Source organism: Tasmannia lanceolata, unplaced genomic scaffold (assembly GCF_043159265.1).
Source record: "Tasmannia lanceolata isolate RefF3 unplaced genomic scaffold, GAP_Taslan_0.1 ptg000005l, whole genome shotgun sequence".
Taxonomy (NCBI): domain Eukaryota; kingdom Viridiplantae; phylum Streptophyta; class Magnoliopsida; order Canellales; family Winteraceae; genus Tasmannia; species Tasmannia lanceolata.
The window spans coordinates 5,471,938-5,499,281 of NW_027518682.1; the positions used below are offsets into that span (position 1 = coordinate 5,471,938).

A 27,344-nucleotide genomic window follows, 5' to 3' on the forward strand; every position below is an offset into this window, starting at 1 on the left:
GACTGCTGGCCTCTCCCAGCTGGTCCTACCCCTTGTACCTTTCGTCTCCCATCCCCCTCTATCAATCAAATTGCTAGTCCAATTCGCTCCTGTCAGATGCTGGCCAACTGTCCTCCCAGCAGCTCCCATAATCCTTCTAGATCTCTCCCTGCTCGAGCTAATGGATCCATGGATTATGCTCCCTGTTTCATTTCTTCCAGACCAGCTCCTTCCATCTCCTCAATTTCAGAGGGCAAATGGAAGGAAGTGTTTGGAAAGAGTCGAACCAAAGCAGCTGATACTTCTGTCCCTTTTTTCAACCCGGTAACTACTGAAGATGGCATAATAAAGGCAGCTTTCAAAGAGGGTGATTTTATTGAAGCAAAGTCTAAATGGGAAAACTGTCTTCTGGGTTATTTTCTTGGTCGGAGGCCCTGCTTCACTGCTCTTAAAAATCACTTATTGAGAATCTGGCAGCTGAAAGGGGACTTTGATCTAATTGCTCTCCCTAATAGCTTTTTCTTGTTCAAGTTCAACCTGGAAGAGGACTGCATTAAAGTCCTGGAATACCCCACCACCTTTGGGGGTCGTGCTCTCATCCTGCAGAAATGGTTTCCAGGCTGTTCTTTGGAGAAGCTGAAACTTTCAACTATCCCAATTTGGATTAAATTCCCTGCATTGCACCTGAAATTCTGGACTCCTACAGGTATTGGAAAGCTATCTAGCATCATTGGCAAAGCTTTATACATGGATTCTCACACTGCTGAGGCCTCAAGATTACAATTTGCTAGAGTTTGTGTCGAAATAACTGCCGAAAGCCCCCTTCCTGATGTTGTCCACATCCAAACTCCTACTGGAGATGAAACTCAGGTTGTAGAATATGAATGGAAGCCCAAACCTTGCAAAACCTGTCTTGATTTTAGTCATTATTCTTCTGAAGGATGCCCTAAGAACCAAATGCCTCCTCCCCTTCTCTCTCAGCCCATCTCGTTTCCTGTTCAATACAGAAAGGAATGGAGGCCAATCACTAAGGATAGTGATAAAGCTGTTCAGCTAAGTTCTGATTCTCCAATTGCTCATAATAGGATCAGCTTGGATCATCCTGAAACCCCTTCTACCAATAGTGCCTTATCTAGAAATAAATTCTCAGTCATTGGCTCTGATATCCCCGAGACATCTACAAAGCAGACCAAGCCTCCGGACCTTTCTCTCTCTTTATCGTCCCCATCGTCTGAAGGTCCTTGGAATTTAGTTCAGAGCAAGAAGAATAAAAAGGGAAAGTCAGCTGCTTCCCTCCTTAAGCCTCCTTCTTCCTGTGTGCTGCCATCCATCTCCCCGATCCCCTCTACTGGAATAAGGTCCCCATTTCGTGGGCTCATTCCGGGAGGCTGATCATGAATTGGGGTCTGCTTTTGGTGCTGGTGTTTTTGGGCCTGCTGTTAGCTCTGGTGCTGTTTGTTTTTGTGGTAGCTGTTCGAATTTTGGCAGTGTTGTGGCTGTTGTTTTCATTTTGCTGAAGCGGTTAGGTTGTTCTCCTTTATTTGTCTTTGCCGTTTTGTTGGGTGGCCTTTGGCTCCCTTTTGATAGTTTGTTTGCCCTTCTTCTGATGTGCGAGGGGCTTGCTTTTCTGTTTTCTTGTAGTATCTTTATTGATCTTTCTTAATATATCTGGTCGGGGTCCGCCTAACCCCAGCTTACCTATTTCAAAAAAAACTAGGTCTATCTTTGCTTGGATTGAGACCATGCCGGTATGAAATCAAAGATTGAAGATCTCTTTCGGGGATTGTTGAATCTCAACCTATACAATAGTTGATTTATTTAATTCATTGATTTTGCATTTCGATTAACTTAATTAATTTGATCACTCTATCGTCGGGCCTACCAATGGTTTTCAAATATATATTTTTTTAAAAAGTTATATGACTAGTTAAATAAAACTATACTAGAACACATGGATTCTAATCGAAATATGATATAAGACATGGGAGAAGCCAAGCGAGAGGAATTCAAGAGTCGAGAAGATTGAGGTCCATCCGCCAAGGTTAGTAAGCTAGTAGAAATATATTGTAAAGTTTGTTTGGACTTGCAGAATTTTCACGATATTTTCATGTAGTTGTGAGAACATTTTCTCTCTTGCCTCAGTCTGAAATGTAATTAGCAACCTAAATGGAGATTTCCAACTCATTCTCGCTTCTATACAACCTTACATGTTCTTTTTAGTTTTGCACTTGTTTTCACCATTGATGCTTAATTAACCGTGGTTGATATTTTTGGGACAAAAATATCCTCGTCTCTCACTTTAGAACAAGAGAAAACAAAGAAGAGGGTTTTATGGGTTTGGTTCAAGCTGTTTGGTGGCCATTAATGGCGGTTTTCACAAAGGGTCAAGAGGCTATGGGAGATAGAGAATGGGTTCGAGTCATGGATAGAGAGGCGAATGGCGATTTTGGGGGTTTGTGTTAGGGTATGTAAAAGGTGGGTTTTTTAGGTTGAAGGAACAAAGGGCATGAGGTTTTGGATCTGATTTGGGGTAAGTTCAATGAGGGTTTTGATCTCTTTATTGGTTGATTGGAATTTGTCAAGGGTTTGGGTTTAATGGCTGTTCTTCTTTTATCTTTTTGTGGGTTTGGTCGTTTGTGGCGAAGGTGGTTTTGTTACAGAGATTTGGGCATGTTTTATGGAGGCTTGAATCTGTGATGAGGCATGGACAAGGGAAAAGAGGGTTAGATTTGGACAATATCTGTGAGTTTGGCTGAAATTTGTTGCAGGGGAATTTGGGTTATAAGGGTTTGAATGGTGTTAGGATGTAGAAAAGAGGGTTGTTGCAGGTTATCTGAAGCTACGGCCACCGCATGGGTCAAAGGGGTTGCTCGAATGGGGTTGTGATGGCTGATTTGTTGCAGGTTAATGGTCAATGGGCTGGGTTTTCATGGTGATGGGCTCGAACAAATTGAGTTTATTAAGGGTTTCAAAGATGAGCAGCATGGGTTTGGAGTCTGTTTTGTTAAAACAACAATATAGGCATTTTCATCTTTTTCCCCCACGCCGTCGGGGTCTTAGTGTATTTTTCCCTTTCTTTTAATGCTAATTCGAGTTTTACATGGTGACAGGTAATGCAGGCAAAATCAGAAAGATACAAAGGCCAAGATTATTGAGTGATCTAAATCCATTTAACACTGTGTGGATGGATTATTTTATGCATAAATCCATTTCAAAGGATAAAAATGGTTTACCAATTTTCAGGGAAATCAATGCAACAAGACAATTATATCCAATGATTTTCATTAGACAAACTTCTCCCTGCTCTCATTTGCTACCTTCTGTTTTTGCTTTCAGTATATCTGGAAGTAAGAATAATCGATTCCTTTTCATGAGCATGGTAAATCGTCAGAAAACTGAAATGGGTTCATATTTGAGACTGTTTTCAATGAATTTTGGATTTTCATGTTTTGGTTCAATGAAGAAGATGAAACCCAATGGATGAATTTATCAAACTTCTGAGATGTGAACACAATGGAAACTTCTGGAAGAACATATCAAAATAAGCATCAACTGCAAACCAAAAGAGGTAAACAAAAGTTGCGATCATCCCATGGAAATGATTGTAGGGACACAACCTATTTACGTTGCGGCCCAATAAGCCGTCTCTTTTTTACCTAAAGCCCATAGCCCAGCACCCTAATCATGGGCCAAGGCCCACACCAAATAACCACTGAGACCATATGAGAGAATCTTAAGAAATTATCAAGGCAGCAAAACAATTCAAGCACAATTAGTACATTATCCTCCCCTATAATCCAAACATATAAACAACGTTTCAAGGATCACTCGAGCTTGGCATTACATATTAATTCAATTCAAGCACAATTATTACATTATCCTTAAACTATAATCCAAACCTATAGACAGCAATTCGAGGATCAATCGAGATGGCATTACATACTAATTCTATTAAGAGGAAAACCACACAACATATTCTACTAAACCTTACCTGTCTAAAAGGTGAGATTGTCTCCATCCTAAATTCCCAGATTTTACAAACACAAAAGAAAAGAAAATGTTAAGGAACAAAAAAAAATTCAAATACAACAAAAACAGAATCTGATGGTTTCCTTGGTGGATTGAAACTACTACGATAAAACTGCCGTGTTCCTGGATATGCTAGACTGAGTGGGACCTGATAATGAGGGATGAGGAAGACGACCCCAAGTACTTTCTTAACAGTTTCCACCAGCAAAGAGATTCAATCAATGCCCAGGCTGGAATACGATTCAAAGGTACCCTGACAATCAGTAAAAAAAAGTACAATACGAAGCTACTCTTAGTGCCATTGATCTTTGAACCATTGATCTGATAAGTTTACATAAAGAAAAACTCAAACCCCGATGAAACAAGATGTTCTTTCTGGAAAAAGGCAGCATATTTGAGGATTGGAAAGGAAGGATAACAGAGAAACAAAATTTCATTAAGGGCCCATTTGGATGCCGAGAAGATTTGGATTTGGATTTCTCACATTTGCAGCCCTTTTGCATTGTAATTTGGATCCAGATCAAATTCTTGGATTTCCAATTCAGCCACTGACAGTGAAAAAAATCAGATTTCCAAATATGGTGTGGAAATAAGTAATTGGAAATCCACAGATCTAGCAGTTTCCTTCACCCTCTTTGCTCCTCAACCTCTCACCTCCACTAGTAAGTACCCCCTTCCCTCTCTCTCTCCCTCCCCCCCCCTCCCCCCCCCCCCCCCCTGAGCTGGTGGATCTATTCATTTTGTATTCAAAACTCAATTCCAATTCCAAATACAAAATATGAGGTATCCAAACGAGCCCTAAGGGCCCGTTTGGATGCAGAGAAGATTTGGATTTGGATTTCTCACATTTGTAGCCCTTTTTGCATTGTAATTTGGATCCGATCAAATTCTTGGATTTCCAATTCAGCAACTGACAGTGAAAAAAATCAGATTTCCAAATAAGCTCTGCAAATAAGAAATTGGAAATCCACGGATCTGGGAGTTTCCTTCACCCTCTTTGCTGCTCAACCTCTCCGGAAGTACCCCCTTCGCTCTCTCTCCCTCAACTTGAGCTGCCGGATCTATTCATTTTGTATTCAAAACTCAATTCCAAATCCAAATAAAATATATGAGGTATCCAAACAGGCCCTAAATGGATTACATTAACACACTCAGAGATGCATATATTCTGTCACATGGGAGGGAAAAATTCAGGATGAACATTTTTGGGAAGAAAGCAATCTTGGACAGCAAATGAAATGAATGAATGGCAGATAGAATGGAGTAGCCAAAAAATGGAAAACGAGGGAGCTAGATAAAGAGTTACAAGTACAACCATTGTGAACATTTTTGGGATTACATTAACACACTCAGAGATGCCCTAAATGGATTACATTAACACACTCAGAGATGCATATATTCTGTCACATGGGAGGGAAAAATTCAGGATGAACATTTTTGGGAAGAAAGCATCTTGGACAGCAAATGAAATGAATGAATGGCAGATAGAATGGAGTAGCCAAAAAATGGAAAACGAGGGAGCTAGATAAAGAGTTACAACCATTGTGAATTGTGCAAATGAATTGATTGCACTATAATCATATCACTGAAAAATGCTACTCACAGAGCAGTCATCATGAACACGCCAAATAGTCTCGCCCAGAAGGTTCGCTACTGATAGAACTGTCAGCTGAGGGAAATAATTCTGCTCCATCACAGGAATGGTGTTCGTGATGATGACTTCTTGAAATAAGCCACTAGATAATCTCTCAATCGCAGGAGGGCTGCCAATGAATGGACATCATCAACAAAAAACACCACTAGTTAGATAGCACGGTGTATATGCGTTATACATTTAAGTCTGTCGCTATATGGTACAGCTGAAAATGAAACCCTTAATTATGAAAATCAAATAGCAAAGACAAACTTAATTTTACTTTCTAGCTTCATCCTTTTACCTTCTTCCCACATATTTTTGAGGGATGATGGGTAATCAATGAGTCATGGATTATGGGCTAACTGCCCAGATAGTTCATCAATTCTATACATGTCAGTTTCATAATTATTCAAGTGCAAGCCAATGTTGTATTTATAAAATTTTGTACAAATAAAAGAATCCAGGTTAAATTTTATCAAGGTGGGCGCTTAATTGCTTCTGCAAACAAAAAGATTTTTGCACTTGAAAAGACAAAACGGGAGAAAAAAAGAAGGAAAGAAGAAGGAAAAAGTATTTTCATAGACTGGGAAGACTGGGAATCATGTGTAATTTTACTAAATAAAGGGCAACTAACACAGTTTCCAGTATTTATAGATGTTTTCACGAACCTATAAACAAGAAGTATATGGGCGTAGTAAAGAGATGTCAATACCTAAAAACAGCATGTGTGCTGCATGCATAGACTTCCCTTGCTCCCTCTTGATGTAATAGAGCAGCGCCTTTTGCAATAGTCCCTGGATTCAATCATCACAAGAGGTGAAATGTGTCGAGCTCATTGTGCAATAACAGATCAAAGGACCAGTACCCAACTACCCACAAGTTCTGCATCAAGCAACACTGGGACACTTCTCATATACTTAGCAACTCTTCATTTAAGCGAACAAGTATATTGGTTTCGGCAAGATTTTACTCACCAGCAGTGTCAATCATGTCATCCACCATGACAGCTACTTTTCCTCTGACGTCCCCTATCAAATTCATGACCTGCATGGTGGCATTAGATTGGAACAGATATTGACAGCAACAACTTTTTTTGAAAATGGAATATAAAAACATGAAATTATTGTCGTACATCATACAATCAATAATGGAAAGTGCTTTTGATGCTCTTGTATCCGTCCAGAATAATAATACCCATAAACTTATATACCTAATAAAATAAGAACCACCTCCAAAGGAGAAAAGATGAAAAGTGCACTTGTATTTTGGAAATCTACTCCTGCTATCACAAATTATAGAAAACAAAGTAACTGTATGTTTCCATAGGAATCTTTAAATATAAAACAAATAATGTTACTGGTTTGAGAAGTTATTCTAGTTTACAGTTTGTTAGTTTGTTTTCAGGCAGACATTTTGATTGTCGTAGAGCATCTTCATAGGTTGAGGAACCTTGAAGTTGAGTTCTTCCATCATAGTCTTTAGTGATAGCGGTTTCTCAATATTTTGCTTCTGCATTGGATTGCGCAACTACATTTTGTTTCTTATTACGCAAAGTAACAAGATTTCCTCCAACAAACGTACAACAACCTATTGTTGATCATCTATATGAAGGTAATCCTGCCCAATCTTCAGGGATACACTTTCAACATTTAAGTGATTGGTTCTCTTTAACACAGATCCTTTTTCAGGTGCTCCCTAGAGATACCTCAGAATAGGTCAAACAACTTCCAAATGATGTACAGTAGGATTTTGCAAGAACTGGCTGACAACACTTACGGAAAAGGAGTTCTCTAACCATAGATTCTTGATTCATAGTTTTAGTATAATTTTTATTATAATTTGGCATCAAAGAGTCAATCACAGATTTGCTTTACATTATTTGGTATCAAAACAACAAGAATCAATAGTGGGAAACGATTTCTAACAAGAGTTAGACTTCCTTCCCATATGTTCCACAGCAGGATCAAATCCCATATGTTGCCAGAATCTTAGCTCCTTTAGAGTTTAGACATAGCAGTTAACTGGTTGAGATGGCAAAAGTACAGTATGATTCGTCGAAAATGGCCTGCGGTATTTTATAAGTTCTAACATTTTCTTTAGGCTACTGAACAAAAGCTTTAATAAAAGAATGACCAAAAGCTTACAAAAGGGCTAGACTTTAAGCAACTGATCTTTAAAAGGTCTTGTAGGAAGAGGACTAATTGAAATCAAGATAGTTGAAGAAATGAAGCTCCAAATTAGCTGGCAAACCTAGCAAAATGTTAAAGCCCACATTGGCTGGCAGACCTAGCAAAATATACAGTATTGGATGCTTAGGGACACAAAGAAAGGTATGCCAATGATGTTTACTCCAGATGAAACTGCAAGCAAGATATGCACATTAGTTTCAGATCAACTACAATGAAAGTATCCAGTAATCATTAAAAAACAAAAGTATCCAGTTTTGGATATTTCATCCACAAATGGATAGGAAAGTTGCTTTTCTTATTGACATGGATAAAGGTATTTGCATGATCAAGCCAGAAGGCCTTTTCAAAACATAAATTCTTGTATGAATTCACTACTATTTCTCAGCAACCATCACAACTTCATGCAACGCTTTAGCAGATTAAACTCGAAACAGCCTGCAAAGTCTGCTTGAAAATTGGCTATTGTAACGTAAAATTAAAAACCATTACTACATCAGAAAACAGATTCTGTCACCTCAGCAACATTGTGTCCGTGGCGTCTTTTGTCCACAATGGCCAATGGTGCATCAGATAATTTTTTGGCAAAAGCACGAGCTCGAGCAACACCTCCCACATCCGGTGAGACAACTACCAAATCATTTGAACTGATAATCTTGCTTGCTAGGTAATCAAGGATGACAGGCTACAGGCACACGAAACAAATGGTAACTCACCAATCAGTCAAACTGGCGTGATATTTTTGTCATAAAGCATGGTTAAATTAAACAAAAGTATAAAGAAAGTAAAAATCCATAAACATAAGATATCAATAAAATAATATTACGCCCCTTAAATAGGTCCTGATTACCTGACCGTATACATGATCGACTGGAATATCAAAGTAACCCATAGACTGCCCTGAATGAAGATCGCATGCGAGCACACGGTTTGCGCCTGCTTCAGTAATCAAGTTTGCAACAAGTTTCGCTGCAATGGATTCACGACCTTGTGTCTGAAATCAGAAGAATATATTTTGCAGATTATATACACATTAGTATGGGTTAAAATTCAGAACAAGGATTTGAAGAGACAGGATAAATGATGATGATGAAATTTTTCATATGATGTTATTGTCGATTGCTTTAGTAGCATAATACCACAATAAGTTGATTAAAGGTTTCAATCAAAGGTGATGAAGTTGAATTTAAAGATGATTCCTAGATTGTAAAATAAATAAGATACTCTGATAATTAATTATGACACAAGCATAAAGAGGAAACTCAGCATGTACTACCAAGCTACTTGGTTGTTTCTTCAACATCATTTGTGAATACCAAGTGAAATACTAAACAGATTTGCAGGCAGACTAAATTAACCCTATAGTTTACTTTAGAAGCCAGCTACCTTTCTATCAGCTCTTGCATATCCAAAATATGGAATAACTGCAGTTATATTTTTAGCAGATGCTCTGCGACATGCATCTATCATTATCAAGAGCTCCATAAGATTCTCATTCGCAGGAGGGCAAGTGGGTTGCACTAGATATACATCACAACCTCTTACACTCTCTTGCAATTGAACATAAATCTCGCCATCAGCAAATCGCTTAATCTTGATTTTTCCAAGGTCCAGACCCATGTAGCATGCAATTTCCTAGGTAAATATCAGAACCAAAAATGTAAACAATTAATCAGTAAACCTTAATTCACATGATAATCAGAATTTGCATATATATATATATATATATATCTAATCTGGGTTAACATTTACTAACAAAATTTACATTGCAATTTACCTGAGAAAGTGCAGGATTTGCCGTGCCAGAGAAGATTCGCAGCCTTGTATCGTTTTGACGAACAGTATCTTGTTTCAAAGAGAAGAAATTGGGCAGCATCTGATCATTAAGTACCGGAATACATGGTTTCCCATTATCATACTTCAATGGTTCGACCAATTTACACTTCTGCAACAGATTGCACAAGCAGCATTTCATGAAAAACTTCACCTCTATGCTCCCTAATACCTTTTCGCCACAAAAGACTCTAGAGAAATGTTGGACAAATTTCTTTTTGTATGCATAATGAAATACTAATAAAGATAAGAATAACAACCCTAACAAACTCTATCAACTTCTATTAACATCAATGTCTTTCATTCTTTTGTTTTTGGCCAAGATTCTACAAATCAGATTAAACCTAAATTTCAAATTGATCACGGATTTGAAACCCAAAACCCAAAAAAGCCTGATAAATACTAAAGAAAGGTGTAATTTAAATCTCGCCAATAATGATAGAAAAAAGAAAGAAAGAAAAGTTCGGAAAGAGGGTTTCGTCGACAAGAAGAACTAACCACGGTGTTGTTTCGGACGGATATTTTGTATCGGGAGTCGATCGATACGAAACTTCCGCAGGGCTGGGAGGAAGGAGAGATCACAGAAGAAGTGGAGAAGATCATGGAAGCCATGTCGATTCAAAGGAGACAAATGTATTCAAGATCTAGGGTTTCCTCGTGTTCTCTTTTTTCTTAAGACGGATATTTGTGCTCTTGGGGGTGTACACAAACGGGTTTTGGATATTTAGAACTTAGAAAGACAGAAGAAGAGGGTTTTAGAGAGAGACAGAGAGTTTGAATTCCTCGGCTGCTGTTAGAGCTCCTTGGCGCGCGGAGATTGGATTTCTCGGCAATTAATCGGAAGGGGTCCTTTGAATCTAATTGGGCGATGAGATTTTCGCCCTACTGTAGTATAATGCGCCCTCCTTTTAACGTGATTTGACGTCAATAAGCGTTCGAGTCTGCCCACAATTCACGTTGAAGGGAGGGCGTATTATCCTACAGTGGAGCGAAAAAATCATCTCCCATCGGATTAATATAATAAAATGATATTTCCACCCATTTTCGTTTCTCTTTTTACTTGCGCATGGAAATAAATAAAATGACATCCATTTATCAATGAGAAATTAACCGTTTAAAGTTTAAATCCAAGAGAAGAAATGTATAAAAGATGCTTCCTATCTTTTCTTGCATTAGATATCAATTCAGGCAAATGTATAAAAGATGTTTCCTATCTTTTCTTGCACATTAGATATCAATGCATGCTTTCCAACTTCTTAAAGTACAAAGAGGAGATACATAAGCACATATCTTTCATTTGAAACATGTTGAGCACGTATTTTTCACTTTAAAAAGAAAAAAAAAAAAAAACAAAGAAAGAAGACAACTCTTGTTATTGAAAGGAGGAAAAAGAAGCATTAACTCATAACCAAGAAGCATCCACAACTAATCTAATCACTAATAATCTAATCCACTCTACGAAGTAGGCATCGGTGCAACTCCCTCAGCACGGGCCGGTGGTATTCCCTCAACACCGGTTGGGTGGAGTGGCTGAGGGAGCCAATGGCGTTCCATCAGCACCAGTTGGCGGAGCGGCTGACGGAGCCATTGGTCTTCCCTCAGTACCAGTAGGCGGAGCAGCTGAGGGAGCCATTGGGGTTCCCTCGGTACCAGTAGACGGAGCGGTTAAGGAAGCTGGAGGTGTTCCCTCAATACCGGTGGGCGGAGCGGCCGGTTGTGTTCCCTCAATACCAGTGGGTGGAGCGCCTACGGGAGCCGGTGGTGTTCCCTCACTACCAATGGGTGGAGCGGCTAAGGGAGGCGATGGTGTACCCTCAATACCAGTGGGCTGAGCGGCCGGTGGCGTTCCCTCAATACCAGTGGGTGGAGCGAGTAAGGGAGCCGGTGGTGTTCCCTCAGTACCAGTGGGTGGAGCGGCTACAGGAGTCGGTGGTGTTCCCTCAATACCAGTGGGTGGAGCGGCTAAGGGAGCTAGTGGTGTTCCCTCAACACTTGTGGGCGGAGCGGCCGGTGGTGTTCCCTCAAGACCAGTGGGTGGAGCGGCTAAGGGAGCCGGTGGTGTTCCCTCAATACTGGTGGGCGGAGCGGCCGGTGGTGTTCCCTCAAGACCAGTGGGTGGAGCGGTTAAGGGAGCCGGTGGCGTTCCCTCAATACCGGTGGGCGGAGCGGCCGGTGGTGTTCCCTCAATACCAGTGGGTGGAGCGGCTAAGGGAGCAACTAGCGTTCCCTCAATACTGGTGGGTGGAACGGCCGGTGGTGTTCCCTCAATACCAATGGGTGGAGCGGCTAAGGGGGCAAGTGGCGTTCCCTCAATCCTAGTGGGCGGAGCGGTTGGTGGTGTTCCCTCAATACTAGTGGGTGGAGCGAGTAAGGGAGCCGGTGGTGTTCCCTCAGTACCAGTGGGTGGAGCGGCTAAGGGAGCCGATGGTGTTCCTTCACTACCAGTGGGTGGAACAGCCGGTGGTGTTCCCTCAATACCAGTGGGTGGAGCGAGTAAGGGAGCTGGTGGTGTTTCCTCAGTACCAATGGGTGGAGCGACTAAGGGAGCCAGGGGTGTTCCCTCAATACCAGTGGGTGGAGTGGCTAAGGGAGCCGGTGGTGTTCCCTCAATACCAGTGGGTGGAGCGGCTAAGGGAGCCGGTGGTGTTCCCTCAATACTGGTGGGCGTAGCAACCGGCGGTGTTCCCTCAGTACCAGTGGGTGGAGCGGCTGAAGGAGCTGGTGGCGTTCCCTCAATACTGGTTGGCGGAGCGGCTGGTGGTGTTCCCTCAATACCAGTGGGTGGAGCTAGTAAGGGAGCCGGTGGTGTTCCTTCAATACCAGTGGGTGGAGCGGCTAAGGGAGCCGGTGGTGTTCCTTCAATACCGGTGGGTGGAGCAGCCGGTGGTGTTCCCTCAATACTGCTGGGCGGAGTGGCCGGTTGTGGTCCCTTAATAATAGTGGGTGGAGTGAGCAAGGGAGCCGGAGGTGTTCCCTCAATACCAGTGGGTGGAGCGGCTAAGGGAGCCGGTGGTGTTCCCTCAGTACTAGTAGGTGGAGCAACTAAGGGAGCCGGTGGTGTTCCCTCAGTACTAGTAGGTGGAGCAACTAAGGGAGCCGGTGGTGTTCCCTCAATACCGGTGGGCGGAGTGGACGGTGGTGTTCCCTCAATACTGCTGGGCGGAGTGGCCGGTTGTGGTCCCTCAATAATAGTGGGTGGAGTGAGCAAGGGAGCCGGAGGTGTTCCCTCAATACCAGTGGGTGGAGCGGCTAAGGGAGCCGGTGGTGTTCCCTCAGTACTAGTAGGTGGAGCAACTAAGGGAGCCGGTGGTGTTCCCTCAGTACTAGTAGGTGGAGCAACTAAGGGAGCCGGTGGTGTTCCCTCAATACCGGTGGGCGGAGTGGACGGTGGTGTTCCCTCAATACTGCTGGGCGGAGTGGCCGGTTGTGGTCCCTCAATAATAGTGGGTGGAGTGAGCAAGGGAGCCGGAGGTGTTCCCTCAATACCAGTGGGTGGAGCGGCTAAGGGAGCCGGTGGTGTTCCCTCAGTACTAGTAGGTGGAGCAACTAAGGGAGCCGGTGGTGTTCCCTCAGTACTAGTAGGTGGAGCAACTAAGGGAGCCGGTGGTGTTCCCTCAATACCGGTGGGCGGAGTGGACGGTGGTGTTCCCTCAATACTGCTGGGCGGAGTGGCCGGTTGTGGTCCCTCAATAATAGTGGGTGGAGTGAGCAAGGGAGCCGGAGGTGTTCCCTCGATACCAGTGGGTGGAGCGGCTAAGGGAGCCGGTGGTGTTCCCTCAGTACTAGTAGGTGGAGCAACTAAGGGAGCCGGTGGTGTTCCCTCAGTACTAGTAGGTGGAGCAACTAAGGGAGCCGGTGGTGTTCCCTCAATACCGGTGGGCGGAGTGGCCGGTTGTGGTCCCTCAATAATAGTGGGTGGAGTGAGCAAGGGAGCCGGAGGTGTTCCCTCAATACCAGTGGGTGGAGCGGCTAAGGGAGCCGGTGGTGTTCCCTCAGTACTAGTAGGTGGAGCAACTAAGGGAGCCGGTGGTGTTCCCTCAGTACTAGTAGGTGGAGCAACTAAGGGAGCCGGTGGTGTTCCCTCAGTACTAGTAGGTGGAGCAACTAAGGGAGCCGGTGGTGTTCCCTCAATACCGGTGGGCGGAGTGGACGGTGGTGTTCCCTCAATACCAGTGCGTGGAGCGAGTAAAGGAGCTGGTGGTGTTCCCTCGGTACCAATTGGTGGAGCAGCTAAGGGAGCCGGTGGTGTTCCCTCAATACCGGTGGGCGGAGCGGCTGGTGGTGTTCCCTCAATTCCAATGGGTGGAATGGCTAAGGGAGGTGGTGGTGTTCCCTTAATAGGAGGGGGTGGAGTTCGTGAACCACATAAACTCTTTATAAATGGAGGGATGAGAGGGTGGAAAGGTAGGAACATCTTAGGCCAGCAATTCTCACCAACGTCGTTGATGGCCTTGCAACATGCCGGGCCCAATCGGACCTGGTGATTAATGAAAGCGTTGAAAATCTCGGGCACACACCCTTCTATATTATAGAGAGACGCCCAACATGCTTGGATCCGAGGGTCTAACACTGGAGGCGGCAAGATCCATGGCCATGGCCATCCAAAAGTTTGTTTTTCGTTTTTATCCGGGGCGGATCCGGCCTCTGCCCACGTTGCCATGGCCATGCAGAACAAGATCAAGAGGACCGATATCTGTCTTGCTTTACTCATTCTAGCCATTCTTATAAGAATTGCTAGGATGAGGCTTGGGTTCGTTGGGTGTAGTTCAGACAGTGAGTATATATAGAACTTGGTGTTAGGCAAACCTTTGTAACGTGTTCTTAATTTGATCTTTTCTCACGGGTCTGTTAACAACATTCTTTCGTTTTTTTATGTTTGCTTTCACTTCTTATTTATGGTGTTGGTAACAGTGTAAAGGACAGCTTTTTTTGTAAAGTTTAAAATTTGAAGTTATTAAAGAATACCCCTTTATGTAGTTAACTTAAAAGGGCTGTGGCAACTGGCATGTATAGGACGATCTGAATCAGTCACTTGGTAGGCAGTTTCATGGATTTCTATGCCCAAATTTAACGTTGAATGGGACGGTTTTGTCTTGTAGGGACCATAAATATACAGTTGAACAGTAATTGAGCAGGTTTCCACATTCAAGGGATAACATTTTTCTTATTGCATGGGTTAGGACTGTCTAATTGTTTGAGTTTCGGCTATGGCCTAACATAATGGGATTCATGGACGAGATGCCTAGACGTTGTACAGAAGAAGAGTCATTGGTAGGGAAAAGAAAGAAATAAGGGTTATAATTTTTCAGATGAGGAGAGAATTTGAAATGAGAATTGCCAATATAAAAATATGGTGTACCATCAAGATAGAAGTAACCATTGGTACAGGGTTTTGAAGGGGTGCAACTTGGGTCGAGCTTTCCAAAACCCTACCCTATCCGAGAATTATCTCGGATCGGGTCTGATTTTTTACTGGAAAACCCGAGATTCGTAAACCCGACCTTACGCAAGATAGTTTCTCATGTTGGGTTGGGTCGGGTCGGGTTTTCTTTTCTTTTTTTAGCGTGGGATAGTGACTAATTTTAAAGATTGTAGGAAAAAAAAACAAATCCCCACACCAAAAATCTCTAAATTTATGTCATCTACTATAGGATGGATACTATATTTTCAAATAACAGACATAATCACCTCAATGAAAACAATTGTCTCAATATATTGGAAAATAATTTTCTATATTATCCAAGAGATATTTAAGAAAGTCACAATACACCCATTTGTCGGGTTTCGGCTTTTTTTTCTTTAAACCCGTCCCTACCCAAGATTGAGTCGGGTTTTCCAATTTAAAACCCGACCCTACCCAAGACCCATGATTTCTAAACCCGATCCATGGTACTTTTGGGTCAGTTCGATGCGGGTCAGGTAAAACCCGGCTCAAGTTGCATCCGGTTTCCTTGTAGAGAAAAACTTTGGGTGAATATCCATCCAAACTTAGACCGGAGGAAGTTTATTTGTTACGGCCCTGCTTGTTTTCCCTGCTTGTTTTCGATTTTGAGAACAGAATGTCAGTCAAAAATTGATTATTGGACTCAAATTTACATTTATTATTGGGCGTTGATTTCTAATTATCAACTTTGGAAGAGTGCCCATCCAAACAAACTGAGTCCGGAAGAAACCTGTCTGTTGTGGAATTTGACAACAGAACGTGAGTAAAAACTGATTATTGGACTCAAATTCACCTTTATTTTTTACTCTAATAATCAGTTTTGGACTAACAATCGATTCTCAAAATCTAAAACAAACAGGGCCTGAGTGATGGGACCTGCCTGACATGGCAAGGGATCAATCCAGAGAAGTGTTTCAAGACTCCGAGAACTCAATGATTGATGCAGTTAACTTTTTAGTAAATTAGGAGATTCATAACAAGGATTTTGATCAGCTTCTTAGGACAAAACTGGGACTCGAAAAAGAAATCAGCCAAGGGATTGACTCTTTAAATCAGTGATCCAGAGTTCCCAATTCCATTCACTGATCAGAACAACAAAACCGAGATAGATTCATCTCACATCACAACTAAACGTGGAATGGAAGACCACGGTATATGTTTGCAATCAGATAATTATCCCAGCCAATCAGTGGCATGTCAAGACTCAAAACATTGAACAAAGTTAACTAAGTAGAAAAACAAAAAAATTATTTGAATTCAGTGCAAATCATGAAGCCTTTCAAATTATGTAAATAAGTAGCAATTCAAAGATGAAGAGTCATATCGTAATATCCACCAAGAAACATGAGAACTCTTGATTTGTTCAGTCTGGAAGGGTCAGTGATGATTGCAGAGAAATATCTAGGTTTTTTTTTTATATATGTTCTGCCATTGAGCCAAGCAGCCTAATTTTCTGCTTCATTTTAATGAAAATGCAGGAGGATAGGGGCAAGCTTTGAAAAAGAGAATCCAATAAAAAAGAGGGATTTGGAAAGGAAGGGGAAAAACAGTAGGGTGTGCCCATGATGCAGAGAACAAGTTTTCACCCCTTTTTTTTTTAAGCATTGTAAATTTGATTCCGGTGATTCTCATTCTGTCTCTCCCCGTTTCTACTGCTCTTTCAGCAGGAGAATGAAAACCGTTGCCGAATGGGCCCTAAGCCTTTTAATTAAAGGTGAGGCAGCGAGTTGTGAAGGTGAATTAGCGAGAACAAATCACTACTACAAAGATAATTGATGAAATGTCAACCACCCTCAGAAAGTTACAGATGAGATCTACTGTGCTAGGTAAATTATCACTGTTAGCAAATGAGAACATGCATCAAAACTGGAAAAAGGATTTTCAAAAGTCAAAATCACTTGTTGGCATTTCCCTTTTGTCTTTGGCTATTAGTGACTGTCAATTAGCAAAAGAAGAAGACTACTGTAATGAAGCAACAAAATAAATTACAATCTTGCAATTCATCTTTGGGTTTTAAACAAGAACATCACACCTATATCTAGTTAAGGAAGGTGACATAAGCAGAGACAGCAGTTACATAGAAAGGTTGAGCAGATGCTCAATCCAAGCCTCCGAGCTGCCTGATCAGATTGGATCAACATATCAATCCTTCCATTTGGACAGAAATCTCAAAATTAGTCTCGGGTCCAACACATGGCAAACGTCATTTTGCCTTCTTTCACACCCCCCCCCCCCCCCCCCCCCCCCCCCAACAAAAAAAAAAAAAAAAAAAAAGCCATGCCAAATATCTGAAATCTAAATCAATGTCTCATCTGCAATCTGAACTGTGCATGACCATACCTAACTGAGAAATAAAAATTATTCCATAAAATAGCATGTAGGAAAAAGCATGTTCCCTAATAAGATGTGAACCCAACGGGGGCAAGGGAAAAAGAGAGGGTGATCTTGGAAAACCTATTTTGAAAATAGAAGCCACCATGTCTTTGAATTGAGCCCCTCTACCAGCAGCAATAAGCTATCAGTTTCTTTTACCATAGATTTTCTGTTAAGAAAAATTCAACACAAAAAGCAATCAAACATTTCAAACTGAAAAGCGATTTACAAACAACAACTTGTTTACATACAGGATTTTGGTGCAGTTTCATGAAGAAACTCCATATGGGAGAAGTGCAGCTGCCACCATTCTTCCTTCCTCATTCAATATATTGAAAGTCGATGCAGCATTTCTCTGTCGGTAAAGAATGGAAAACAAAGTAAAACATCACCAGAAGCAGTAGCTGATAGTAATAGTATTAGTACTAGGGAGTTGGGCTTTAGCCCGTATCCGAGTTGGATGGTGCTTTGTGTGGCAAACGTGAGAGTGTGGGTTCAAGCCAGCTTGCCAAGCAAAGAAAACAGTAGTGGCGGCGGCGGCAGTGGGTCATGTGGTAATGATTAGTGATGGCGGTTATGGTTTATGATGATCACAGCAATGACAGGGACGAAATAATGATAATGATATTTAAGAAAGAAAAGCTAAGTAGCTGACCGAATCGACTGCTTCCAATTTCATGCCGGTGGAACGAATGAAGCGTCGAAGCTCAGGATTTACTTGTTCCACGTGTTTTCCACAGCCAATAATTAGAATCTCTGAAAACAATTACAAGAAGTAAATATTTTCCATAAAATTAGTTGCATATGTTTCACCTTGCAGATGGGAATGGGAGGAGTTTAGTACAAAAAGAGAGAAAGCACCACTACAGAAACCCAAAGAGATCATCTACAACAGAAAACAGACTGAAGCAAACAAGGGAAAGGAACAAAAAGGATAGATTTTGGCCTTATCACGTCAAGAAAATATACGGTTTCCGCAGTTAATTCTTCTTATATTACACAGTTGAGGATATGGTTCCTAGGACATGACAATGACGGGTGGCAGCATCTTGAATAACATGTGTCGAACCTCAGAATAATTCGCAAAGGATAGCCCAAAAACTGCTAGGCTCCCCAACAACAAGAGATTACTTTAAACAACAGACAAAAACACAGACAGACTGGCTGGACAGGCTACATGCACCAAACAAATGCTCGTTAACGGTATCTGAACGGATGCCACAAAAATATTAGCAGTGATGCAAACTTGGTTTTCAGCAATTACAATCATAGTTTCAAAACTCCCCCGCTTCATTGTGGAATCTCTTGAGCCGACTCCCTTTTACCTTGGCCGCATTCTTATACGAGTCTGCATTTTGCCCAACAAAGTCAACCAAAACTCCTTTGACTCTCCTGAGTTATGATCACACAACCGCGTCAATCGAGCGCTCAACCGCGTCGTGTCGAGTCGACTAGAATTTTCTTTGGCCACGTTTTGAAGGATAGACATAGCAAAGTGACAGATCAGTGTTTTCCAGTAATCATTTTGGAAAATTTTTATCCAATTTGAACAGAGCAAATATGTTTCCTGGACGAAAAAAAAAGTCTAATCCAAGAAGGCCCTTGCTAACAACAGTCATGACACACTGGTCAGTTAAATCTTTTACAGATGCCACCATATCCTAGGCGACTTTTTACATTTATTTTTAAAATTAATTTTGAATAGACAGGATAGAAGTAAAATTTTCCCATTGTTTTCTCTTTCTACAAGTTACATTCCCGATGTTTTAAGTAGCCTGAAGTGCAACTAGACTCATGAATAGAAGAAGGAGCATGAATGTCGATCAAGTAGCAGAATAATCAACAATGATGTTATGCAAGAATTAGTAAACAGTGCAGCTACTTGGCGGCCAAGGTAATTATGACTTGCTGAGAAAGAAAATGCTGGTTGGATACTCACCCGGTACAGGTCGCAGAAGTTGGAACATGGACAAACTGCAATGTTATTCAGAAAATTCCAAGCATTAGTAATAAAAACCAACATATGCATGACTTCTCACTTAAACACACAACTACAATAGTTCTACCCATCCCAATAGAAATTTTTTTGTATGCAATAAAACATGATATTTGCGTAACACATTACGAATACCATTAATATGATAGAAATTTTTTAAAGGGAATGAAACTGCCACACTCTTTTTTTTATGGGCAAGATGATACTGCCACTCTTAAACATGCAATTGTCTGATATGAATGCTTTTACTTTCTTCACCTCTCCCCCCCCCCCCCACCCTCCCCGAGGAAGATAACAAGAAGCTTCATATTTGCTTTTAATTTTTGACGAATAGGGCAAACATACACGGTGACATGTCTAATTAGATTCACCTTTTCTCAAAAAAGAAGAAGAAAGAATTCCTTAAATTGACTAAAACATACTACAAACCCACAAAATTCTACATTTGGGGATTTGTCGAGTTTTACAATGTTCTAACCGGGTGATATATGCTTGTACCAAGTGCAAAAGTGGCAGTTGTTCTGTGTGCACCAGTGTTGCATGTTTCTGTACCTGGACAGGTGATGCAAAGCACTTTAATTCCTTAGTCATGACAAACATAGCCGTAGCCAAGTGATCCACACCACTAATGACATTGTGATCCTCTGTTTGAGTGGGCCATTTCTTTTGTTTTGGTAGTAAAGGTGGGATGAGTGTCCATCCGAAGGATAGGATGTGAATACCATAAGACAAAAGTCAATGTGTTGAATATATTAGCAATATCAATTCCATACCAAGACGGAACAATGCTTACTAAATACAAGAACACAAACTCTAAATGAACCTTCTGGCGTACATCAAGTGAAGACAAGGAACATCCCAACTTGCAACTAAACCATGTTCAAAGGGTCAATGCAAAATGCCTCATGCCAATGAAACATTGCAATTTCCAAGAGGGTGCCTTTTCATGAACACCACTGATATCGCAATTGCTGACTCAAGAGTGAGATGCAATTAGGAATCTAATCAAAGAGGCTATATACCCATTGTTGAAGACTGAATAGTGAATACTAAATGTATGGGAACCAATCCACATAAACCACCTCAGCTCGACCTACAAAAGTCCATAAAACACCACCCAGTCACATGAAAACAGAAAATAGCCTATTGACATCTGGACCATAGTTTCAAAACTCCCCCAAGTTGACTCTCATTTACCTTGGCAGCATTCTTCTCCGAGTCCGTGTGTTTCCCTATAAAGTCAATCAAAACGCCTTTGACTCTCTCCTGAGTTATGACCGCGTCAACCTAATACTCAGCCGTGTCAACTGAGCACTCGACCGCATCATGCCGAATCAACTAGGAATTGTTTTGGCCGTGTTTTGACCCGCATCCGTGTTTTGAAAGTTGGAGTCGGACAAGAACTCGGTCAAGGTAAGACAGAATTGACTCGGGAGGGTCAATGATTGATGCGGACAAATTTTCATTAGCGTGGAGCGAATCTAAGAGTTATCTATTTACTCAGAAGGGCCAAATTCAGACTTAAAAGAGAACTCAGCCAAGGTAAAACTGAGTGGTCTCAGATGAATCGATCATTGACTGGGAGTTTTTAAACAGTGGTTCGTTCTGAATTTTTTTTAATGTTTTCCAGATTTCTTCTGTTAAATGTGCAAAAGGATTCATGCTAGCACTCCGTATCTTTTTATCTATTTCCCAATCTTCCTTTCTTTCTTTCTTAACTGAAGGACACTGAGCAGAAATCCCAGCTTAGGTCAATGATTTGGATGTTGATCTAGATGGTTGGATTGCAAACTGTTTATTTGTCAGATCTAGATAGCATGACTACGTGCATACTCCCAAGTTCCAACATAAATATTCTTTAAATTTCTGGTTCACATAAAACTACTAGAAGAATGAATTCTACTCAAAGAAAACAAAGGTATCAATAAAATAACAGATGTGACACAACTTTTTCCCACTCAACAATCACCAAAGAAGGCATTAGCATAAAGAAGCAACTTTAAACATACCTGTCTATATTAATCTCTGAAAATGTTTTGGGACTCCACGACATGAGCAATTTGTCAACAATAAGCAAGCTACCTTCATACTTAACACCATTTACTGTAAATCCGGTGTCTGTATACCTAGGAAGAGAGGAACAATGCAAGTGGAAAATGGTAAATAATCTCAAAAGATAATACACTGAAGTAGCACATAGTTAAGGATCTTAGCAAAAGCCAATATTTCTTTACAATATAGTGCAAAACAAGAATTGTACAAGTAAGATGCATCAACTGTTATGGAAAATAATGCAAATGATATAGAAAATAAAAGAGGATCAGAAATGAGGTGTGAAAAAAAAGTCAAAATCACTAGAGTAGAGTGATGAATGAAATAATTACCACATGACAATCAAATGGACATATTCAAGTGGAGCAGGGGTTTTTTTCCCTGCTCCATATAAAAGCAAAATTTCTGAGAAGCAGCATATGAAGTTTTCAATTTTCAATATGGTTAATGATTCTCCTCTATTCTTGAGAAGATGGTGTATGAGCATTTTACAGTTGTAACTAATGTAGGAGACTGGTACCGTCACAACTAATGTAATGCCACCTTTCTACTAAATTTCTTTATATGGTTCCCTATTGCTAGTAATTGCTTAAGTATTCTACAGCTGATAGAATCATATGCTTATTATGCCAGCAACTATTTTATTACCTACAGAAAAGCTCACGTTCCATGGAATCTTTGGCAATGTAAACAAAAAGATCGACTGTTGCCCCCACATTCCTTCACACTTCAGCAGAATGATTGGTGAATCCTCAATGGCTTGGGTATAGGCAACACGATCAGACTGCTTAGATTGCCGCGGTGAAGCGGTCCAGATTCTGGGTGCAACAGTCCAGATTCTGGGTGCATTGCTGGCTCTTGTTGAAGCTGAATTAAAGAAAACATTGAAGGAGCATAGTGAAAATACTGTTGACAGTGTTCTTATTAATAGGAGGAAACCTTGGAAAGGATAGAGAGCATCAATATAACGAAAGAAAGTAGGAGTGTATAAGAGAAACCAGGATGGCAAGTGTCAGTACAAAAACTGAGTCTAGAAATATTCTTAGGAAGGTGGAGGTTAGTTGGAGGCAAAAATCTAGGGGATTTGCCTATTTGGCATCAAGAACGTGAGAAAATCACAGCCTTCTTCCACCGAATGGCCTATGCTATAAGGGGACGGACTTGTATCCAATGTAGGGCTATTTGGCAAAAAGAACGTGAGAAAATCACAGCCTTCTTCCACCAAATGGCCAATGCTATAAGGGGACTGACTTGTATCCAATGTATCAAGGTGGGTGAAACATTGATTGTGAACAAATAATAAGTCAAAAGTGCAACAGCTAATTATTTCAAGTCGGTCTAAATCAAGGAGAGGAACCTGGGGCAAAACCTAGATACATTGTGACAAGGTAAGATGGTGAGAAGTTTCAATGAGGAGAATTGAGAAGTTATACATATTTTTTAATGGAAATAACAGATTTATTAAGAATAAAAAGGGAATTACAGGATGACATCATCGGGCAAAAAGAAAACTACACTTGGCCCTGATCAACAAACGGGATGTGATCATGGATAGCGAGAGATTCTCCATGCACTCCACCACAAGCTAATCCGTCCGCACAACCATTAGCCGACAGATAGACATACTGAATGGAAATCACCTTGCCCTCAATATAGTCCAAAACACCCTCCGATGCATCCAACAACCACAAAGGGAAACCCTTCCCCTCGTGCACTAAAGGGATAACGTTCAAAAAGTCCCTTCGCCCCTATCACAACTAAGGGTTTCTCATACAACAAGAAGCTATATTTATTATGGAGAATGATGCAACACCTTGACCAAATGGTTTCCCAATGGCATACTCAACTCAACTCAACTCAACAAAGCCTTTGTCCCAAACTAGTTGGGGTCAGCTAAATGAATCCTTTAGAAAAATTTCATGAAGAAGGTGAATGGAATCTACCTGACTCTAATCCTGGTTCTAGTTGGGTTCTTCTACGTTGATCATTTTCTTCCATTCTATCATATCCAAGGTCATGTTCTATGTTATGTTCCTAGCTATCAAGTCTTTCCTCACTGTTTCTACCCAAGTTATTTTCGGTCTGCCCCTACCTCTTTTTACTCCATCAATTTGGCACGAGTCACCTCTTCTCACCGGAGCATCCAAAGGCCTACGTTGGATATGTCCAAACCATCTTAAGCGGTGCTATCTCATCTTCTCCTCAACTGGTGCCACCCCCACCTTTTTACGAAAGTCTTCATTTTTAATTCTATCTAACCATGTGTGGCCACACATCCATCAAAGCATTCGCATCTCTACTACACTCATCTTATGCACATGCTGCTTCTTGGTGACCCAACATTCTGAGCCGTACAGCATGGTTGGCCTCACAATTGTCTTATAAAACTTTCCCTTCAACTTGGTAGGGATTTTACAGTCGCACATAAGGGTGTCAATTTTGGCTCGGGCTCGGAAGCTCGCTCGAGCTCGGCTCAGAAAAAGCTCGGCTCGAATCCTTAACGAGCCGAGCCGAGCCCGAGTTAGGCCAGGCTCGGCTCGGCTCGGCTCGTTAAGGCTCGTTAAGAATTTAATATGTTTAAATATATATATTATATATTAATATATACACTAAAAGGGTTGTCTAGGGAGTGAAAGGGGGAGGCAAAATATGTCACTTCTTTTTTGGAACCTCATTTGTTACTTGAACCACCCCCCTAGTGTAAAAAGAGTAGTAAAAAAACACTAGATAGGGCTGTCCGGGGAAAATGAGGGGTGTAAAATTAATATAATTCGAGCTCGATAAGGCTCGAGAGCCTGGCCGAGCCTGACCGAGCCGAGCAGAGCCGAGCCTGGTTCGAGCCCGAGCCCGAGCCAAGCCTGGCTTTTGAGCTTAACGAGCCGAGCCGAGCCTGGCCAAGCTCGGCTCAGCTCGTTTACACCCCTAGTCGAACATAACTCCTGAGGCAAGCTTCCACTTCAACCAACTTGCTCTTATTCTATGGTTAACATCCCCTTCAATCTCTCCTTCCTTATGTAGAATTGAACCAAGATAGCGAAAGATATCCCTCTTAGGTACCTCTTGTCCAGTCATATTTACTACATCCCCGTCCCGCCTCCTTAAATTACTAAAGTTGCATTCCATATATTATGTCTTAGTCCTATTCAGTCTAAAACCTTTGGATTCCAAAGTAGTTCTCCATACTCTAACTTAGCATTTACTCTTGCATTTACATCCTGCTTTGATTTCCCAATGGCATTCGATCAACAATTAGGGACAGTCTAAAAGAGGATAGCATAGAGGTTTTTAATAGATTTCACAAGACATGAGAATTAATATTGAAGAAAACTTTGTGTTCAGAACTCTTATCCCTAGGAAAGAAAAGGCAGTAGAAGTTAATATTCATCAGGCCAACTAGCATGGCATATACTCTTCAAAAAGTTTTGACTAAAATCTTATGGTTATATCACCACTGTGAAGTCCTTTTTATTTAATGAAACACAAAACCTACAGGGAGTATTAATGGATCTTTTGAAATAAAACAACATTCATATATCAAAAAAGATACAAAACCCTCAAGGATGTGATGTCCATAAGAGAAACAGCTAGAACTAGAGATGCAACTGCACTAATCTGGAAGTTAATTTCCGAATAAAACTGGGGTCTGATCCACCCTGCCCTTAGCTAATCTGTCCGCTAGATTGTTGGTTGATCTCGGCGAGTGAGTGAGCAGTGTCTTGATCTCCTGTCATGACCAGCCACTTCCAAAATAAAGGCACCAAGGACCGGGCGAACTATGAAGAACCCAAGAGATAGCACTAGTGGAATCACCTTCCACCACGAGGGAACCGGAAAGGATTATAAGGGAATGTTCATGAATTTCAAAAGGGACTTTCCTAAACTTGTCAATATTCTTGCCGATAGTAGTCAAATCGGTTTTTTCTAAATCTTGAGAGGAATTAGACAAATGGATCCCCATTCCTCCTTCCTATTAATCTTAGTAATGGTTTGAGCCTTCCTTATGTGACGGAGGAGGAAGGGTTTTATGTATAGGAGAAATCTACCCGCCTCACAACTTCTCTTTGCGATGGAGTATTGATTTTGATAATGCTAAAAAAGATGACAAGACCCCGCAATGGCGGGAGCCTCGTGCACTGGGCCGCCCCTTTAAAAAAAAAAAAAAGGATGACAAGAGAAATTTGCCAATAATATTAACATGGTTTGAGGAGGTAACAAGACGTGGGTTTAAAGTGGGTGAATTTCTCTCTCTTGCCATGATCTTTAGGCACAAAGCCATTTGACTCTCAATTACCTATCTTGGTCTCTCACTTGGAATAAGTTGGCCATCACAAGATATAATGATGATGACAGATAAAAAGGAAAGGGTAAAGGAATCTTTTACAATAGTGGATAACATAGTGCAAAATGATTGTATGATAACGAAAATCTCCCGAACCAGGAATAAGTTGGAATTTTTTTTCTTCTTGAAATCCAAACAGGACCTGAGCAGATTTATTGATATTGAAGATTAAAATGCAGAAAGAAATGTGATTAATAAAGGAAGAGAAAGAAATTACCCTTGGAAACGCAATTGGTCTTCGGGAACGCTGTCAATGAGATTGATCTGATCGTAGAGAGAAAAGGCACGCCTTCCGTAACAATGAAAAATCAAACAAAAAATAAGGAAACGAGAAAGAAGAAAAGTTAAAAAGATACATGGAACGAGCATGAAAAGAAAAGAAAAGAAAAGAAAAGAAAAGAAAAGAAAACCCTAGGTCATGAAGAAGAGAGAGAGAGAGAAAGAGAGACCTTAGAGAAGGAAGGGTTTGATTGGAGGGCTTTGGGGATTCTTTCCGGAGGTTTCTAATCAGTAACGGCAATGTCGTCGCTGCCCTGTATCTCGTAGAGCCCATCTCTCTCTCTCTCTCTCTCTCTCTCTCGTTTCTACGTAGCTTATTAAGAGTTTTAGACTAGGGGTGCACCTTGGGTCGGGTTCAACCCGAACCCGACTGGTTCAGCCCGATTTGTTGTTTTAACAAAACAGACTCCAAACCCATGCTGCTCATCTTTGAAACCCTTCATAAACCCAAACCCTTGACAAATTCCAATCAACCAATAAGCAGATCAAAACCCTGAGTTTGGAGAAATTCACCCACTTTAAACCCACGTCTTGTTACCTCCTCAAACCATGTTAATATTATTGGCAGATTTCTCTTGTCATCCTTTTTTTTTTTTTAAAAAAAGGGGCGGCCCAGTGCAGGAGGCTCCCGCCATTGCTGGGTCTTGTCATCTTTTTTAGCATTATCAAAATCAATACTCCATCGCAAAGAGAAGTTGTGAGGCGGGTAGATTTCTCCTAAACATAAAACCCTTCCTCCTCCTCCGTCACATAAGGAAGGCTCAAACCATTACTAAGATTAATAGGAAGGAGGAATGGGGATCCATTTGTCTAATTCCTCTCAAGATTTAGAAAAAACCGATTTGACTACTATCGGCAAGAATATTGACAAGTTTTGAATTTTTTTTTGTTCCTTAACATTTTCTTTTCTTTTGTGTTTGTAAAATCTGGGAATTTAAGATGGAGACAATCTCACCTTTAGACAGGTAAGGTTTAGTAGAATATGTTGTGTGGTTTTCCTCTTAATAGAATTAGTTTGTAATGCCATCTCGATTGATCCTCGAATTGCTGTCTATAGGTTTGGATTATAGTTAAAGGATAATGTAATAATTGTGCTTGACTTGAATTAATATGTAATGCCAAGCTCGAGTGATCCTTGAAACGTTGTTTATATGTTTGGATTATAGGGGAGGATAATGTACTAATTGTGCTTGAATTGT

The 27,344-nt window shown here is 41.1% G+C and overlaps 2 protein-coding genes across 2 annotated transcripts; both read right to left on the reverse strand.

The window, feature by feature from the left end:
* Positions 1-3,740: 3,740 nt before the first annotated feature.
* Positions 3,741-10,484, reverse strand: LOC143877219 (ribose-phosphate pyrophosphokinase 1-like). Its single transcript, XM_077379141.1, has 9 exons — positions 10,162-10,484; positions 9,608-9,775; positions 9,217-9,465; positions 8,681-8,824; positions 8,348-8,515; positions 6,619-6,688; positions 6,357-6,438; positions 5,612-5,771; positions 3,741-4,261 (listed from the first exon to the last, which is right to left on the reverse strand). Exons 1-9 carry the CDS (start codon positions 10,273-10,275, stop codon positions 4,223-4,225), a joined length of 1,194 nt encoding a protein of 397 aa, XP_077235256.1. The 5' UTR covers positions 10,276-10,484; the 3' UTR covers positions 3,741-4,222.
* A 6,900-nt stretch (positions 10,485-17,384) lies between these two features.
* LOC143877221 (NADH dehydrogenase ubiquinone 1 alpha subcomplex assembly factor-like protein (DUF498/DUF598)) lies at positions 17,385-26,623 on the reverse strand. The gene is made up of 7 exons (XM_077379143.1): positions 26,316-26,623; positions 26,084-26,155; positions 21,485-21,601; positions 19,419-19,453; positions 18,135-18,235; positions 17,731-17,834; positions 17,385-17,648 (listed from the first exon to the last, which is right to left on the reverse strand). Exons 1-6 carry the CDS (start codon positions 26,417-26,419, stop codon positions 17,748-17,750), a joined length of 516 nt encoding a protein of 171 aa, XP_077235258.1. The 5' UTR covers positions 26,420-26,623; the 3' UTR covers positions 17,385-17,648; positions 17,731-17,747.
* Between the last annotated feature and the right edge of the window lie 721 nt (positions 26,624-27,344).

Excerpts from the sequence above, each read along its gene's own strand:
- LOC143877219 (XM_077379141.1), bottom strand. The coding sequence starts at position 10,275 with ATGGCTTCCATGATCTTCTCCACTTCTTCTGTGATCTCTCCTTCCTCC. Across the intron at positions 9,776-10,161 it reads CCGTCCGAAACAACACCGTG|AAGTGTAAATTGGTCGAACC; the intron begins GTTAGTTCTTCT and ends AATCTGTTGCAG. Across the intron at positions 6,689-8,347 it reads ACGGACACAATGTTGCTGAG|GTCATGAATTTGATAGGGGA; the intron begins GTGACAGAATCT and ends GCCACCATGCAG.
- LOC143877221 (XM_077379143.1), bottom strand. The coding sequence starts at position 26,419 with ATGGGCTCTACGAGATACAGGGCAGCGACGACATTGCCGTTACTGATT. Across the intron at positions 21,602-26,083 it reads GACCAATTGCGTTTCCAAGG|GTATACAGACACCGGATTTA; the intron begins GTAATTTCTTTC and ends CTCTCTTCCTAG. Across the intron at positions 19,454-21,484 it reads TCAGAGATTAATATAGACAG|TTTGTCCATGTTCCAACTTC; the intron begins GTATGTTTAAAG and ends ATAACATTGCAG.